Genomic DNA, 13,817 nt, shown 5'->3' on the forward strand with positions numbered 1-13,817 from the left:
TCGTGCATACAGCTGCAGTCATAACAGATGGTTAGAATCCCAAAGCTAAGAAAGGGGTGGTAGGCACTAGGTGGAACTAGGAGGAGCCAGAATGCCCTGCAAGACTGCAGTGGCAAAGCCTGCTCTAGTTTTGGAGTATAATGGCAGGTGGTAGTGCTTGGAGAAGGTATGCACAGAACTCCAAGTGGCTGCTTCCAAAATATCTTTGGTAGGAACTCCTCTGAGGAAAGCTGCAGAGGTAGCTGTTGCCCTTGTGGAGTGAGATCTGATGCCTGCAGGTACAGTTTTACCATGAAAAGAGTAACAAAAGCGTATGCAGTGGGCTATCCATTTTGAGATTGTCTGTTTGGAAATTGGCTTCCCTTGAGCTCCTATAGCATAGGACACAAAGAGCTGTTCTGATTTTCTGAAAGGCTTTGTTCTGTCCAAATAATAACACAGCTGTCTGTGGATGTCCAAGGAATGTAGTAGCCTCTCCCCTTTGTTTTGAGGATTAGGGTAGAAGGTAGGTAAGTGTATAGCCTGATTCAAAGCTACCCTGGATACCACCTTTGGCATAAAGAACAGGGTTGGTTCGTAAGGAAACTCTGTCCTGATGGAAGATGATAAAAGGTTGCACAGCCATGAGGGCTTGTAGTTCTGATACTCTATGAGCTGAGGTGATAGCCAGAAGGAAAGCTGTTTTCCAGGGCAAATATTGCAAATCTGTTGAGGCAGCTGGCTCAAAAGGAGGCAAGGTCAGCTTTTCTAGAATGAAATTGAGATCCCAAGCAGGTATTGGTTGTTTCCTTGGGGGGTTTATATTCTTAGCCCCTCTGAGGAACTGTCTTAAGACAGGGTGAGAGAATAAAGGTGGATCAGTGTTGTATTCTGCAGAAATGGCTGAGGCATGGATTTTGATGGAGGAGAATGAGATACTGTAATATTTGAGGTAAATTCAGTTTTCCAGGATTCTGGCCCCTTTTCTCATTCCAGGCACAAAACCGTTTCCATTTTGCGGAGTAAGCTTTTCTAGTAGACGGCCTTCTGGCCTCCAAAATGACATCCTGCACCTCCTTGGAGAGTAGGGTGTGTTGTGATGTTAAGGAATCTTCCATGCGGCCAGATTGAGTGTTTTCAGCTGACTGTGAAGAGTTTTGAAGCTGTGCTGAGTCAGAAGAAGAGACATTAGAGGTAGGGTCCATGGAGGGGAATGCGTCAGGCTCCTCAGGAGTGGGTACCAGTGCTGTCTTAGCCAGTCTGGAGCAATGAGAATCATCTTTGGTCTGTCTGCTCTGGTTTTTAATAGAACTTTGGGCAGCAGAGGAAGAGGTGGAAAATCATAAACTGTCATGGTTGTCCAACTGAAAGAGAGAGCGTCCACTCTCCAGGCCTGTGGATGAAAAGTCCTTGAGCAGAATTTTGTCAATTGGTGATTTTTGTGGGAGGCAAAGACATCTATGTCTGGCCTTCCCCATACTTGAATTATCTCTGTAAAAACTTGAGGATGCAACTTCCATTCGTGTGGATCTGTCATATTTCTGCTTAGGTTGTCTGCCAGCGTGTTTTCCTTGCCTGGCAAGAACTGTGCTTGAAGTTCGATTTGTAATTCCAGAGCCATGTTCCAAAGTGACATGGCCAGCCTGCATAGGGGGTATGAATGGGTTCCTCCCTGTTTATGCACCACATTACTGTGGTGTTGTCTGTCCTTATCAATAGTTGACCTGGATGCAGAAGGTCTTTGAAAGCTATAACAGCATTTATTACTGCTAGCATTTCCTTTTGATTGATGTGAAGGTGCTTTTCTTTTTGGGACCATTTGCCCTGAATGCACCGATCTGCCATGTGCGCCCCCCAGGCGTAGTCCGAGGTGTCTGTTGTGATGACTTGATTTGCTTGAGGCTTGCAGAATGGGAGACCTGTGTTTGTTTGGCATGCTTGAGCCCACCACAGAAATTCCTTTTGAAGACATGGAATTAATGGTATTATTGTTTCCAAACTGTGGCTGTGGTGAGACCATAGGTTTTTCAGGTACCATTGAAGTTTCCTCATATGCAGCTTTGCATATGGGATTAGTAGGATGCAAGATGCCATGAATCCCAGAGCCTGCAGGATTTTCCTTGCAGTCAGCCTGGTGAAATTTGCTAGTGTTCTGAAGTATTGAGTTAGTTGCCCCTGCTTCTCTGGTGTGAGGTAGGCCATCTGGGTGTTTGTGTCCAAGTTGGCACCCAGGAAAATTATTTTCTGAGAGGGTATTAGCCTTGATTTCTTTTTTTTTGACTGTGTATCCCAGAGAATTCAACAACATTATTACAAAAGCCAGATGTTTCAGAAGTATGTAAAGAAGACAGCCCAGTTTCAACTGGAGAACATTAGTTTGTTGAAAACTTGTTCCTGTTGTTTGTTACTTTCTACTTGGTTCCTGTTGTTCCAGTTTCAGAAGTATGTGCTTGCTGTCCACTTGGATCAGGCAGTCATCCAAATATGGGTATATCTGTATCCCTTGAAGTCTGCAGTAGGCAATTACTGATGACAGGCATTTCGTGAATACTCTGGGTGCAGTAGATAAGCCAAAGGGCAATGCAGAGAATTGATAATGGGTTGAACCTGCAAGAAATCTGAGGTATCTTCTGCAATTTTGTCTGATTGGGACATGCAGGTATGCCTCCTTGAGGTCCAGTGTTACCAGCCAAGACTCCTTGCCCAGCATGGGAAGAAGCTGCTGTAATGTGAGCATCCTGAATTTTGGTATGAGTAAAAATGTGTTTAGGATGGATAGGTCCAAAATAGGTCTCCAATTTTTTCCCTTCCTTGGTACCAGGAATAGTCTGGAATAAAAACCTTGACCTTGTTCGTGAGTAGGTACCTCTTGAATAGCTTTCATGTCCATGAGATCTGAAATTTGTCTTTGTGCCTCTGCCCTTTGATTGTGTGTCAGATTTGGCATGCCTCTCATTTTTGGAAAGGTGTGAAAATGGAATCTGTAGCCTCTGTTTATAATGTCCAGGATCCATTTGTCTTTTGTGACAATATGCCAATTTTTTGAAAATAATGCCAGTTTCCCGCCTAAGGGTGCTGCCATTTGAGCCTTGCTTGGCATGCAAAGGGAAAAGTCATTGGGCTTGCTTTCTGAATGGCTGCGAACTATCCTCACCACCTCTTTGTGTAGGTGCTTGCCATTGTCTGCCTCTAAACGATCCTTGAGATTGCCCTCTGCCCCTTGGGTGCCTGTATCTACCTCTTTGGGGTCTGTCCGTGGCTGGACCAATTTTTGGAAGGCCAATTTCTACTGAAATGTGGAGGTTGCACCTGTAGAAAATCCTTCACTGTTTGCATTGATTTAGCCTTTTCCTCCATTTTCTTTAATACCTCCTCAGCTTTAACACCAAATAATACATCATTTTGTAGAGGGGCATCTAGTAATTTAGCTTTGTCATGATCTGGTAAGGTTTACTCCTTGAGCCAGGCATGTCTACGTATGACTGATCCTGTTACAGCAGCTCTACATGAGGCCTCTAGAGCATCAAAACCACATTGCAAGGTATGTTTACTCACTTGTTCTGCACTATGCATCAATTCCTGCAACTCTTTCAAGTCTGGTTGTTCAGGTTGTGATATTTTACTTCTCAACTGTGATAACAGAAACTGTTGGTACTTTAGCATATGGAACTGGCAGTTTAATGCCCTCATGGTTAAGGTGGCCGAGGTGTATACCTTTTCCCCCACCTTTCTAAGGATCTGGAATCTCTCTCGGAAGGTAATGGGTTTTTAACAGTGGAGGCCTTAATCCCCTTGGGGCCCTGTGAGATAGTTTCTGGGTCAGCCGCATGGCTTTTGTATAAAATTGGTGTGAGTCAGGAACCCAGTAGTACTTGTCAGGCTTGACTGGGGCTGGAGGTAAAGAATCCGGGTTAAGGCAGGCCTCCGAGTACACATCATCTAGTATGTCTAAGACAGGAGGTATAGCTAGAGGCCTGTGCTGGGGTAGCAAGAGAAAATCCCTAAGCCTTTTCTTGGAATCTGAGTACTCTTGGCCTTCCCAGTGGAAGTGTTCCCTTAAGGTATGCAAGGTTTCCCCAAATGAGAAATCCTCTGTGGGGGAGACAGAGGGAATGGACTCCTCAGCATCAGAATCTTCAAAAGGGGAGTAAGAATGTTCCTGTTCATCAGAGTGATCTGAAATAATGGAGGCCTGGCCAGAGGAGGGGGATTCTTCCTCCACTCTGGGCCTTTTGTCCAGGTGGGGGGTTGAGAACCCCTGATAAGAGTAATCAAATCCTCAGCCATTTTAAGCATTTGTTTTTTAGGCATGGGGCCTGGAGAAGGGCCCTGTGGAGTTTGTTTCTTAGAATGCATGGCTGCTTTAGACTTAGTGAAAGCCTTGATAGAAAAAGAAGATGAAGGCCTGAAGACACCTTGACAGGAGGCAGACCTGTCTACATTTTGAGATTCACCACCAAAAGTGGCTTCGGTATCTGTAGTCGGGGTGTGGGCCGAGGAGCCTGCGACCTCGGGCACAGAAGACACCGCCAATGAAGTGTTGTCGGTAGGCAGGGGCTGCGTAGGTGCCTTGCTGAGAACTGGACCACCTGTAGTCGGCTTTGGCGTGGTGTCAGTAGAGGCCGTGGACCTCGTGTGTTGGTCCTTATCTTTGGGTTTTTTAGACAAAACTGGAGTCGGAGTCTCCGATGACATAATATAGTTAAAATTTCTGCCAAAATAGTGCTGGGCGAACTCCGCCCGATGCTTAATGGTGCGTTTGTTGAATGTAGCACAAAAACTACAGACCGAGATGTCGTGGTCTGGGCCTAAGCAAGGAATGCAGAGGGAATGAAAATCCTTATGCTGTATTTTCTTCCCACAAGAAATACAATTATTAACTTCGTTTGACATCGGTCTGAGGCAAGAAAAGTTTCCCCAACGGGGTACTTAGCTTTCAAGAAGACTTCGGTTGCAAAATTTTTGTAATTTCAGGAGCTGGCCGACCGGCACTTGCGAACTGCTTCTGCTTCGGGCACCGCACGGCAAGAAAGACTGAAGAAAATGGCATCGGCTGGTTCTTTTATACCCCTGGCGCACTGACATCAGGGAAGAAGCGACGACAACCGACGCCGGACCTAGACTTTGGAATTCGGCGACCGAGGACCCGCCTGACGGCAGGAGAACCCATCTGTTATGACTGCAGCTGTATGCACAATGAACATCTTGTTACTTTGAATGAAAGTTCTGAGGATTGATAAATGAATCTGCAGAGCAGTAGAAAGATGGGAGATGAGCAGTTCAGATTCAGATCAGGATGTAGCACAACTGACTGATGTTTGCAGAGAGACAGATAGTCAAGAAAAAGCTAGAAATGGGGAAAAAGTCCAAATGGGCATTCCTTGGCTTGGAGAAAGCATATGACAAGGTCCCAAGAAAGCTAATCTGGGTAGTCCCGCAGTAGTTCAAAGTCCCAGAAATACTGATAGAAATAGTGCAGGCTATGTAGAAGGACCCAATGACTCAAGTACAAACACTGTTCAGTCTCACAGAGGGGTTCCCAGAGGAAGTGAGTTTGCATCACAATCCAGCTATCAGCCCACTGCTGTTCATACTTGTGATGGACTACATTAGCAAACAGGTCAAAGGGGACAGGTAATCAAAGTTGCCATATGCAGATGATGTGGCATTACAGGCAGACACTGAGCAAGAACTTCAGCAAAGGATAGGAGAATGGAATACAAGACTGAAGGCACCTGGGATGGAACAGAATACAGCTAAGACAGCGGTAATAGCAACAAACAGGGTAAATCTGAAGAAGGTATGAATTGAGATAGAAGGGAAAATAGTAGAAAAGGGCAACAGCTTCAAGTATCTGGGATTTTCAGTTGAGGAGAAGGGAAGTCTGAATGAGGAGGTCAAAGCTAGAATCAGAGAGGGATGCAGACAAGTGGCAATGAGTGCCAGAGGTAGTCTATGACAGAAGAATGCCAAAAAAGCTGAAGATAAGGTATGCAAAACAGTGGTTTGACCAGTACTACTGTATGGTACTGAAACCTGGGCAGTAAAGGCAGAGAAGTTGAGGAAGCTGGAGCTGATGGAGATGAAGTCCCTGAGATGGGTGGCAGGATGCACACTGTAAGACAGATAAAGAAATGAGGGCATAAGAGCAGAAGCCAGAGTAGCTCCAATTGCAGAGTGAAAGAGAACAGATTACTGTGGTTCAGGCACATGTGCAGAAAAGCAGAAGACAATCTGGTGGAGACAAGAAGAATGTAAGAGGAAGTGAGGCCATCCAGCAAAGAGGTGGATGGACTGTGTGTGAGAGAAGACCTGTAAGAAAGAGTATGGCATAAACATTAAAGAAGTTAGGAGAGTGGCACTGACTAGAGAGAGATGATGGCGGGTAACCAACAGCCCGACCCCATGTAGAAAATGGGAAAAGGTCGTTGATGATGATGTACAGAAGAAAGCCTCATGAATGGGGGTGTGAGGGAGAAATGTCCCACAGAAAACAGCTGCCAAAAAGTTTATTTGGTAATGTGCCACCGGTTACAGAATCACTAACAGTGCATTCTTGTATAGCTACAAAATATTACACAGTATTATTAGAAAACATTCAGTACATAAATAAATGTTTTCAGCTCCTACAGAGTGAAGGAATGACTCTTACTAAGACAAGTGTTTTCTGTGAAGTCCCTTAGAAATCTTTCGCAGTCTTCCTGTGTGTCACCACTTCCTCGACATGAGCACCAGGGTGAGACAGTTATGCTAGTGTGGCTTTCATCAATGTAGTTCGGAGTCATATCAAGACCTGTTTTCAGGAACAGAAAATATTAAGACAGATTTAGGAAGAAGCAGTATTTTAAAACAGATTTAACATGCATTTTATAAAGCGTGCTAAGTACACTCTGATTTTCATGTACTCCCATGTCACACATTTAAGAGATTCTGATTCAGGTTTCATTTATCTGTATGTAAAAACAGATGTAAACAACTGAAAACCAATGAAGGTTACTTTATCAAAAAGAGAACTGCATGATAACTAATTTTGGTCTTTCTGGCAGATCATACACTCAGAAATCCTAACTAATATTATTTTTAAATTCACCCAGCTCCTATCTACTCCAGTTAGGTATGACAAAACTACAGACAATCCACTCCAGAATGGATTCTGTCATCCAGTCCTGACAAAGAGTTCAGTAACACTCTCCTAAACATGCTCAACTCATTAGCTCTGCTCAGAACCAAAAGAATAAAAATAAAGCCTGACCCATTTTTATCCACTGAAACTTTAAATAAAACAAGGCAGATCGACATGACAAGGAAAGCCTGGACTGAAAGCAAATCAGAGGTTAACTTAAAAGCATATAAAGAGTTAAGAAACAAAACCAAGTACCAAATCATTAAAGATGAGAAACGCTACTAGTCCTCACCTCTAATAATTCGAACCTGTAGTGGAATGCCACAAATAAGCTATTAAAGCAGACCAAGCTGGCCAAACATCCCCTAACACACACAACCAAAAACAATAGCATTGCCAGTCAGTTCAATATTTATTTTATGCAAACAGTGCAGTCATGTCCTTAACCAACATTTCTCACAAAAATTCTACTACAGTATCACCTCAAATCCCAAAAGCCAACATATATGTTTTGACAAATCCCGACGAGAACAGTCAAAAAATATCTCCAGAAATGAAAAGCTACTGCTGCTACCCTACACAGCTTGCCTTGTGAATATCTTAAACTAGCAGCACATGCCATTGCCTATCATGTCTTAATCCTAATTAACAGATCTTTCACTGAAAAGACTGAGCCATCAACCTGAAAAAAAATAATTTATTATACCACTGTATGAAGATGAAACTCTACAGATCTCTCCAACTTCAGGCCAATTGCCATACCATCTCTATTTAAAACAGAAAACCCCACCCACATTCATCTTTTCACCTACCTACTGACCAATTAACTTATATATCCAAGCCAACATGGCTTTCATCCACTTCAAAGTACAACTACTATTCTCTTGCAGTTGGTGTCCGTACTCATCATGGACCTAGCTTAAGCATTTGACACCATGTTCCATCAGAAACTGATTCATCAACTTGCCAACTTAACTAGATAACCCCTCTGTAACTTGACTTTACAGTTATCTCTCAAACAGAAGTCAGAGTAAATTGGCAAAAATGACTTCTCCACTTTCCTTCCAGTAACTGTCTGCATCCCACAATTATCTATATTAGGCTCTCTACTTTTCAATATCTTTATAAATGATTTATGTAGCACAACCAAACTCACAACAATAGTTCAATATGCTAACAATTTTTCTCTGATCTGGTTCACCAAACACTCTCACTAAACTTCAGCAGCATACAGAATCATCCTTCTCATCTGCAGAAACATGGTTGAACACATCACAACTCCTACTACATCCTAACAAAATCACCTTAATTCTGTTCACCTCAAAACATTCTCAGGAAAAGTTTAACCTTTTAACATTTTCCTTGCCAACAGCACCAAAACTTAAAGGACAAGTTATACAAACTTCTATGTGTCATCACTCATGAACACTTAAAAACTGGCCAGTACATATGTCAAGCTGTAAAGGAAACATGTCAGACAATAGGGTCACTATCTATAGTCAAAGTTTGAGCAACAAGAAAAAATATAGCAACTCCCTACTTATTGGCATCTCTCCTCTATGCAGTACCCTCACTAGTCAGCCTTCAAGTCACAGTACTAAACTTGAACAAAGTTCCAATAAAGTAACTAAATTTGCACCACCCATCCCCACAGAACACATCACCGTGCAGCACACAGAGAACTCAGCTTGCTGAATTTGCCTGACTACTTACTACTTTCTCAACTGGTAACTGAGCATAACCTTATGTATAAGCCTGAAAACTGGCCAACTTTAAGGAACAGAACACTATTTAACAGTATTCTCCTCAAAGGACTTCATGTTCTAACAAAGTTACCAAATCAGGGAACCTTATCACCCCTATAATGAACACAAGCCAAATTGCAAAGACATTTGAAGAACACCTAAAGGATCATCTAATAGTTGTTTGTGCATCACCCATGGTCACCCATGGTTACCTTCATTCATGTCCAATTAGCAATACTAAAATCTTCAGTGGGACTACGCTTTTCTTTCCCTTCTGCTCTAGTTATTTATTTAATTTTCCAGTACAGTTCTCATCTACTGAAAAAACTATATTGTTCTGTGTTTGTACATTACACGTTCTAGCTTTACCGCATTGCAGTGTTATGCACTTTTAATAATGAGTGAATGTCTTTCTGTACTTTGTATTCTACTGTATATATTTACTCAGGTCTGTATCACCAGATTGAATGTTTAGGTTATTGAACACGTAAACATCGAACTGGTAAGAACGAAACTGAAAACTGTGAACGGCAGGGGGAAAGACTTCCATTGTGAAAAAAAAAAAAATTTAAACACAAACGAAGTGGGGGGGGCTTAGCCCTCCACCCTATCCCCTGACATGGGTGGGCTGTGCCCCCTACACCCCCCCTAACTAAATATAGCAACTCTGAGACTGCTCTACAGTAGACAAAATGGCAAAATCCGACTTACAGCTAAGGGAAAGCTTTCCCTGCGTTAAATCGTCCGTTAGCGGTTTTCTGCTTTTGGTCTTACCAGTTTGGTGTTTAGGTGTTCAATAACAACTCTGTTTATATTTCTGTATTATCTGTAGCTTTGCTTTCTGGGCATCCACTGAAGAGCTTTTTTTTTTTTTTAACAAACTCAGATGAACTTGCTTGGTAAACAAAGAGAAATAAATAACTAAATAACTTCTTCCAGTAAACAATAATGACAAAACGGGTTGAACTAACATTTCCTCACTGAAAGACCAGTTTGGAAATAAGGAAATGCAGACTTGCTGACCTGCTATCTCATTCTGGAGTGAAAATATGGAACTTTTTATGTTGATTATTTATAAATGTATGCATCTATATATCTATTTCAGATTGTTGACAGGGTTAGCTCTGCTGGGCAGTTCTCATTTTCACCATGGATCCAGGTGGAAACAAACACACAAAAACTGAATAACAATATTTAGAAAGCAGAATGCAGACTTAAAAGCATTCTAAAAATGTAGAACTATAAAGTAATCACTATATGCAGGATATAGGTTTATATTACATAGTCGAAGTTCCGTAACTTCGACTAACATATGTTGGAACACATATGTCCAAAGTTACGGAACTTCGACTAGCTATAAAAAAATAAAAATATAATGGACAAATATAAAAAATTGTTGTATGCAGGGCCCCACACCTCCACTACTTAAATATGCCAACTCCAAGATTGCACCACATTGAAGTGAATGGAAACCTTCACTTATGGAGATTTCCATTCACACGCTCGAACATTTACAAATTCGAACATATGGTCTCAACCATATGTGGTTCAAACTTATAAATGTTTGACTACGTAATAGGAACCCCAGGATATATACAAATGTTTGGTTTAATTTCTCCGACTCATTTGGATTTCTAATACCACAATGGGAATGGACCCCATTCCTAAGTCAAAATATGATTAAAGTTTGTGAAATTAGTATCGCTTCACTCTTTGATGTTAGCCAAAGTGCTCTTCGTAATACCCTTAATGTGCTCAGAAATGACTCCTCCTGCAATTCATATGGAGTTATACATACAACAGGAAGCTCATGCAGATGATATAGAAGGGAAGTGAGTCAACAAAAAATGTGTGAGATCCAGCTGTACACTGTACTGCTTTGAATAAAAACATGAATGAGGCCATGATTAGAACATGGCCGCACTTTAAAGCCATGATACTAAAAACAAGCATAAAAGCACTGCATGCAGAGAGAAGGGCAGTGGGCAGGAGCCAAATGGCAAAGCTCATTGATGTGTATGAGATAAAACAGTAACTCGTGTCATCATGTTATACAAGTCATAGCTATCATCAACACTGCAGGTAGCACATGGCATGGCAACATGACTGTCATCTGCAATGTAGATGCACATATTAGGAAAACTCCCATACCTAGTGGAGGGGTCACACGGCATGGTTGCACAGGCTTTCATCCCAAACATAGACAGCAGGTGGCAGAGCAGATGGGACTACTGACCCAGTGTAGGTGGCATGACAAAAGGCAGTTACAATCTCTGGGTAGCTGGCACATCATGTCATGGTGCTAGGGACTATCTTTCCCAAGGTAATCAGCACATGGAATGGCAGAAGTGACAGTCACTAGTGAAGGGGCACATAGTATGGGAGTAAGGGCACTTCTCCATAGTGTAGCTGGCACACAACATTCCAGTAGGAGCTAGCAACCAGAGTATAGGTGGCATTTTGCATGACAGCTGGGGCCATCCTCTCCCAAGTAGGTAACACATGACATGGTAAAAAGTTCACCTTAGCAGTTTAGACAGCATGTGTCATAGCAGAAGGGGCATTCATCTCATGGTGGGTGGCACACAGTATGGCAGTAGGAAGTATCATCACCAAGGCATCACCAGGAGTTATTATGCCCAGCTTAGATGCCATTTGATAATACAGAAGGGGCTATAATTACAAGAAGAGATAACATGTGACAGAGGGAATATCTTTGCCTGTATAGGGGGTACATGGCATGGCAGTATGGCTTATGTCAGAATGCATGGGATTAATATGTATTGGGAGTGTTTGTAATTTAAAGGAGGTAATGAATTAGTAGCACTAGCACTTTAATATTTAAATGGTTAGAGTCAGGTGACTGTTTTTTGGTATATATAAGTGAGTATGAATTAAGTATCATTGTTCTGATGAAGTCTATTGTATGATGAAAGCGCTCAACTGTTTAAGCGAATACACCTGTTTTACATTAATTTTGGAGTGGATTTGTGCTGGTGCCTACATTTGTACTTTTGGAACTGCTTTTGGTGACATTTTTTATTCAGTTGACTAGTTCCAGCTCTTGTTCTTTTCCTGATTGCCATGTATGTGACACATGGCACTGCAGAAAGAATTATCATCCTCAGTATAGGTGACCCATAGCATGGTAGTACATAGTCATCACCAGTGCATAGCAGGGACTATCATCTGCAGAGTAGATGGAAGAAAGATTTTCTTCCCCTGTGTATGTGGCATATGGCACTGCAGAAGTGTCTATCATCCCTGGTGTAGGTGGCATAAGGCATGAAAGAAGGGGGCACCATTCTCATTTTAGGTGGTACTTAACATATTAACAGGGCTCTCATTCACAGTGTTGGTGGCACACTAGAAATAGCTATCAACCATTGTAGAATAATAATCCCTACTGAAGGTGGCACATGGCATAATGAAAGGGGCTGTCATCCCCAGCGTAGGTGGAAAAATGCTGTGACAGAAGGGGTTCACATCTCCATAGTAGGCAGCATATGGCTTGGCAGTATGAGTACCATCTACTGCATAGGGGCATATGGCATGGTATTATAGCCATCATCCCCAGTGTAGTGGCAAATGGTCCCGTCATTATGACTACCATTTCTGTGTTGTTTGCACATGACATGGCAGTATACCATCCCCTGTGCTGGTGGCATTTGGCATGGCAGTATAAATACCATTCCCAGTGCTGGGGCACAAGGAATAGCAGTATGACTACCATCCCCATGTTGTCGGCACATGGCATGGCAGTTTGACTATCATCCCCCTGTGTTGGTGGCACATGGCATGGCAGTATGACTACCATCCCCTGTGTTCAGACACATGGCATGGCAGCCTGACTACCATCCTCCATGTTGTTGGCACATGGTATGGCAATATGACTACCATCCCCATGTTGTTGGCACATACCATGGCAGTATAACTACTATCCCCATGTTGTTGGCACATGCATGGCAGTATGAGTACCATCCCCTGTGTTGCTGCCACATGGCATGGCAGCATGACTACCAACCCCCATATTGCAGGCACATGGCATGGCAGTATGACTACCATCCCCCATGTTGATGGCACATGGCATGGCAGTATGACTAACATCCCCAGTGTTGGGGCATGGCATGGCAGTATGACTACCATCCACCAGTGTTGGTGGCACCTGGTTTGGCAGTATGATTACCATCCCCCATGTTGGTGGCATATGGCATGGCAGTATGACCACCATCCTTGTGTTGCTGGCACATGGCATAGCAGTATGACTACCATCCCCAGTATTGAGGTAGATGGAATGGCAGTATGACTACCATCCCCCATGTTGTTGGCACATGGCATGGCAGTATGAATAACATCTCCTGTGTTGGTGGCACATGGCATGGCAGTATGACTACCATCCTCCATGTAGCTGGCACATGACATGGAGGTATGATTACCATCCTCCATGCTGTTGGCACATGGCATGGCAGTATGACTGCCATCCCTCATGTTGCTGGCACATGGAATGGCAGTATGACTACCATCTCCAGTATTGGGGCACATGGCAAGGCAGCATGACAACCACCCCCCCATTGTTGCCACATGGAATAGCAGTATAATTATCATCCCCCGTGTTGGCACACAGCATGGCAGTATGACTACTATCCCCACTGTTGGGGTACATGGCATGACATTATGATTACCATCCCCCATGTTGTCACATGGTAGGGCAGTATGACTACCATCCCCCATGTTGGCACATGGCATGGCAGTCACTTCTTTCACCCTCAGTGCAAATGGTGTGAAGCACTATAGTAGGGTTCACATCCCAGTGTTGGTACCACATGCCATGGCGGTATAACTATCATCCCAACCACTGGGGGCACACATCATGGCAATATAGCTATCACCCCTAGTGTAGGTGGCATATGGCGTAGCAGAAGGGAATATCATTCCCAGCATAGAAGAAACAATTTCATAGCAGGACAACT

The 13,817-nt window shown here is 43.0% G+C and overlaps 1 protein-coding gene across 1 annotated transcript in view; it reads right to left on the reverse strand.

Annotated features, from left to right (window-relative positions):
* The window catches only part of LOC122810526 (GDNF family receptor alpha-2-like), a 637,566-nt gene that overhangs the window by 541,034 nt on the left and 82,715 nt on the right, over positions 1-13,817 (reverse strand). Inside the window, exon 4 of the mRNA XM_044082108.1 lies at positions 6,632-6,772. Within this exon, the coding sequence (XP_043938043.1) occupies positions 6,632-6,772 (141 nt within the window). The remainder of the gene's footprint in view (positions 1-6,631; positions 6,773-13,817) is intronic.

Source organism: Protopterus annectens, chromosome 9.part0, assembly GCF_019279795.1.
Source record: "Protopterus annectens isolate FY-2018-M chromosome 9.part0, PAN1.0, whole genome shotgun sequence".
Classification (NCBI taxonomy): Eukaryota; Metazoa; Chordata; order Ceratodontiformes; family Protopteridae; genus Protopterus; species Protopterus annectens.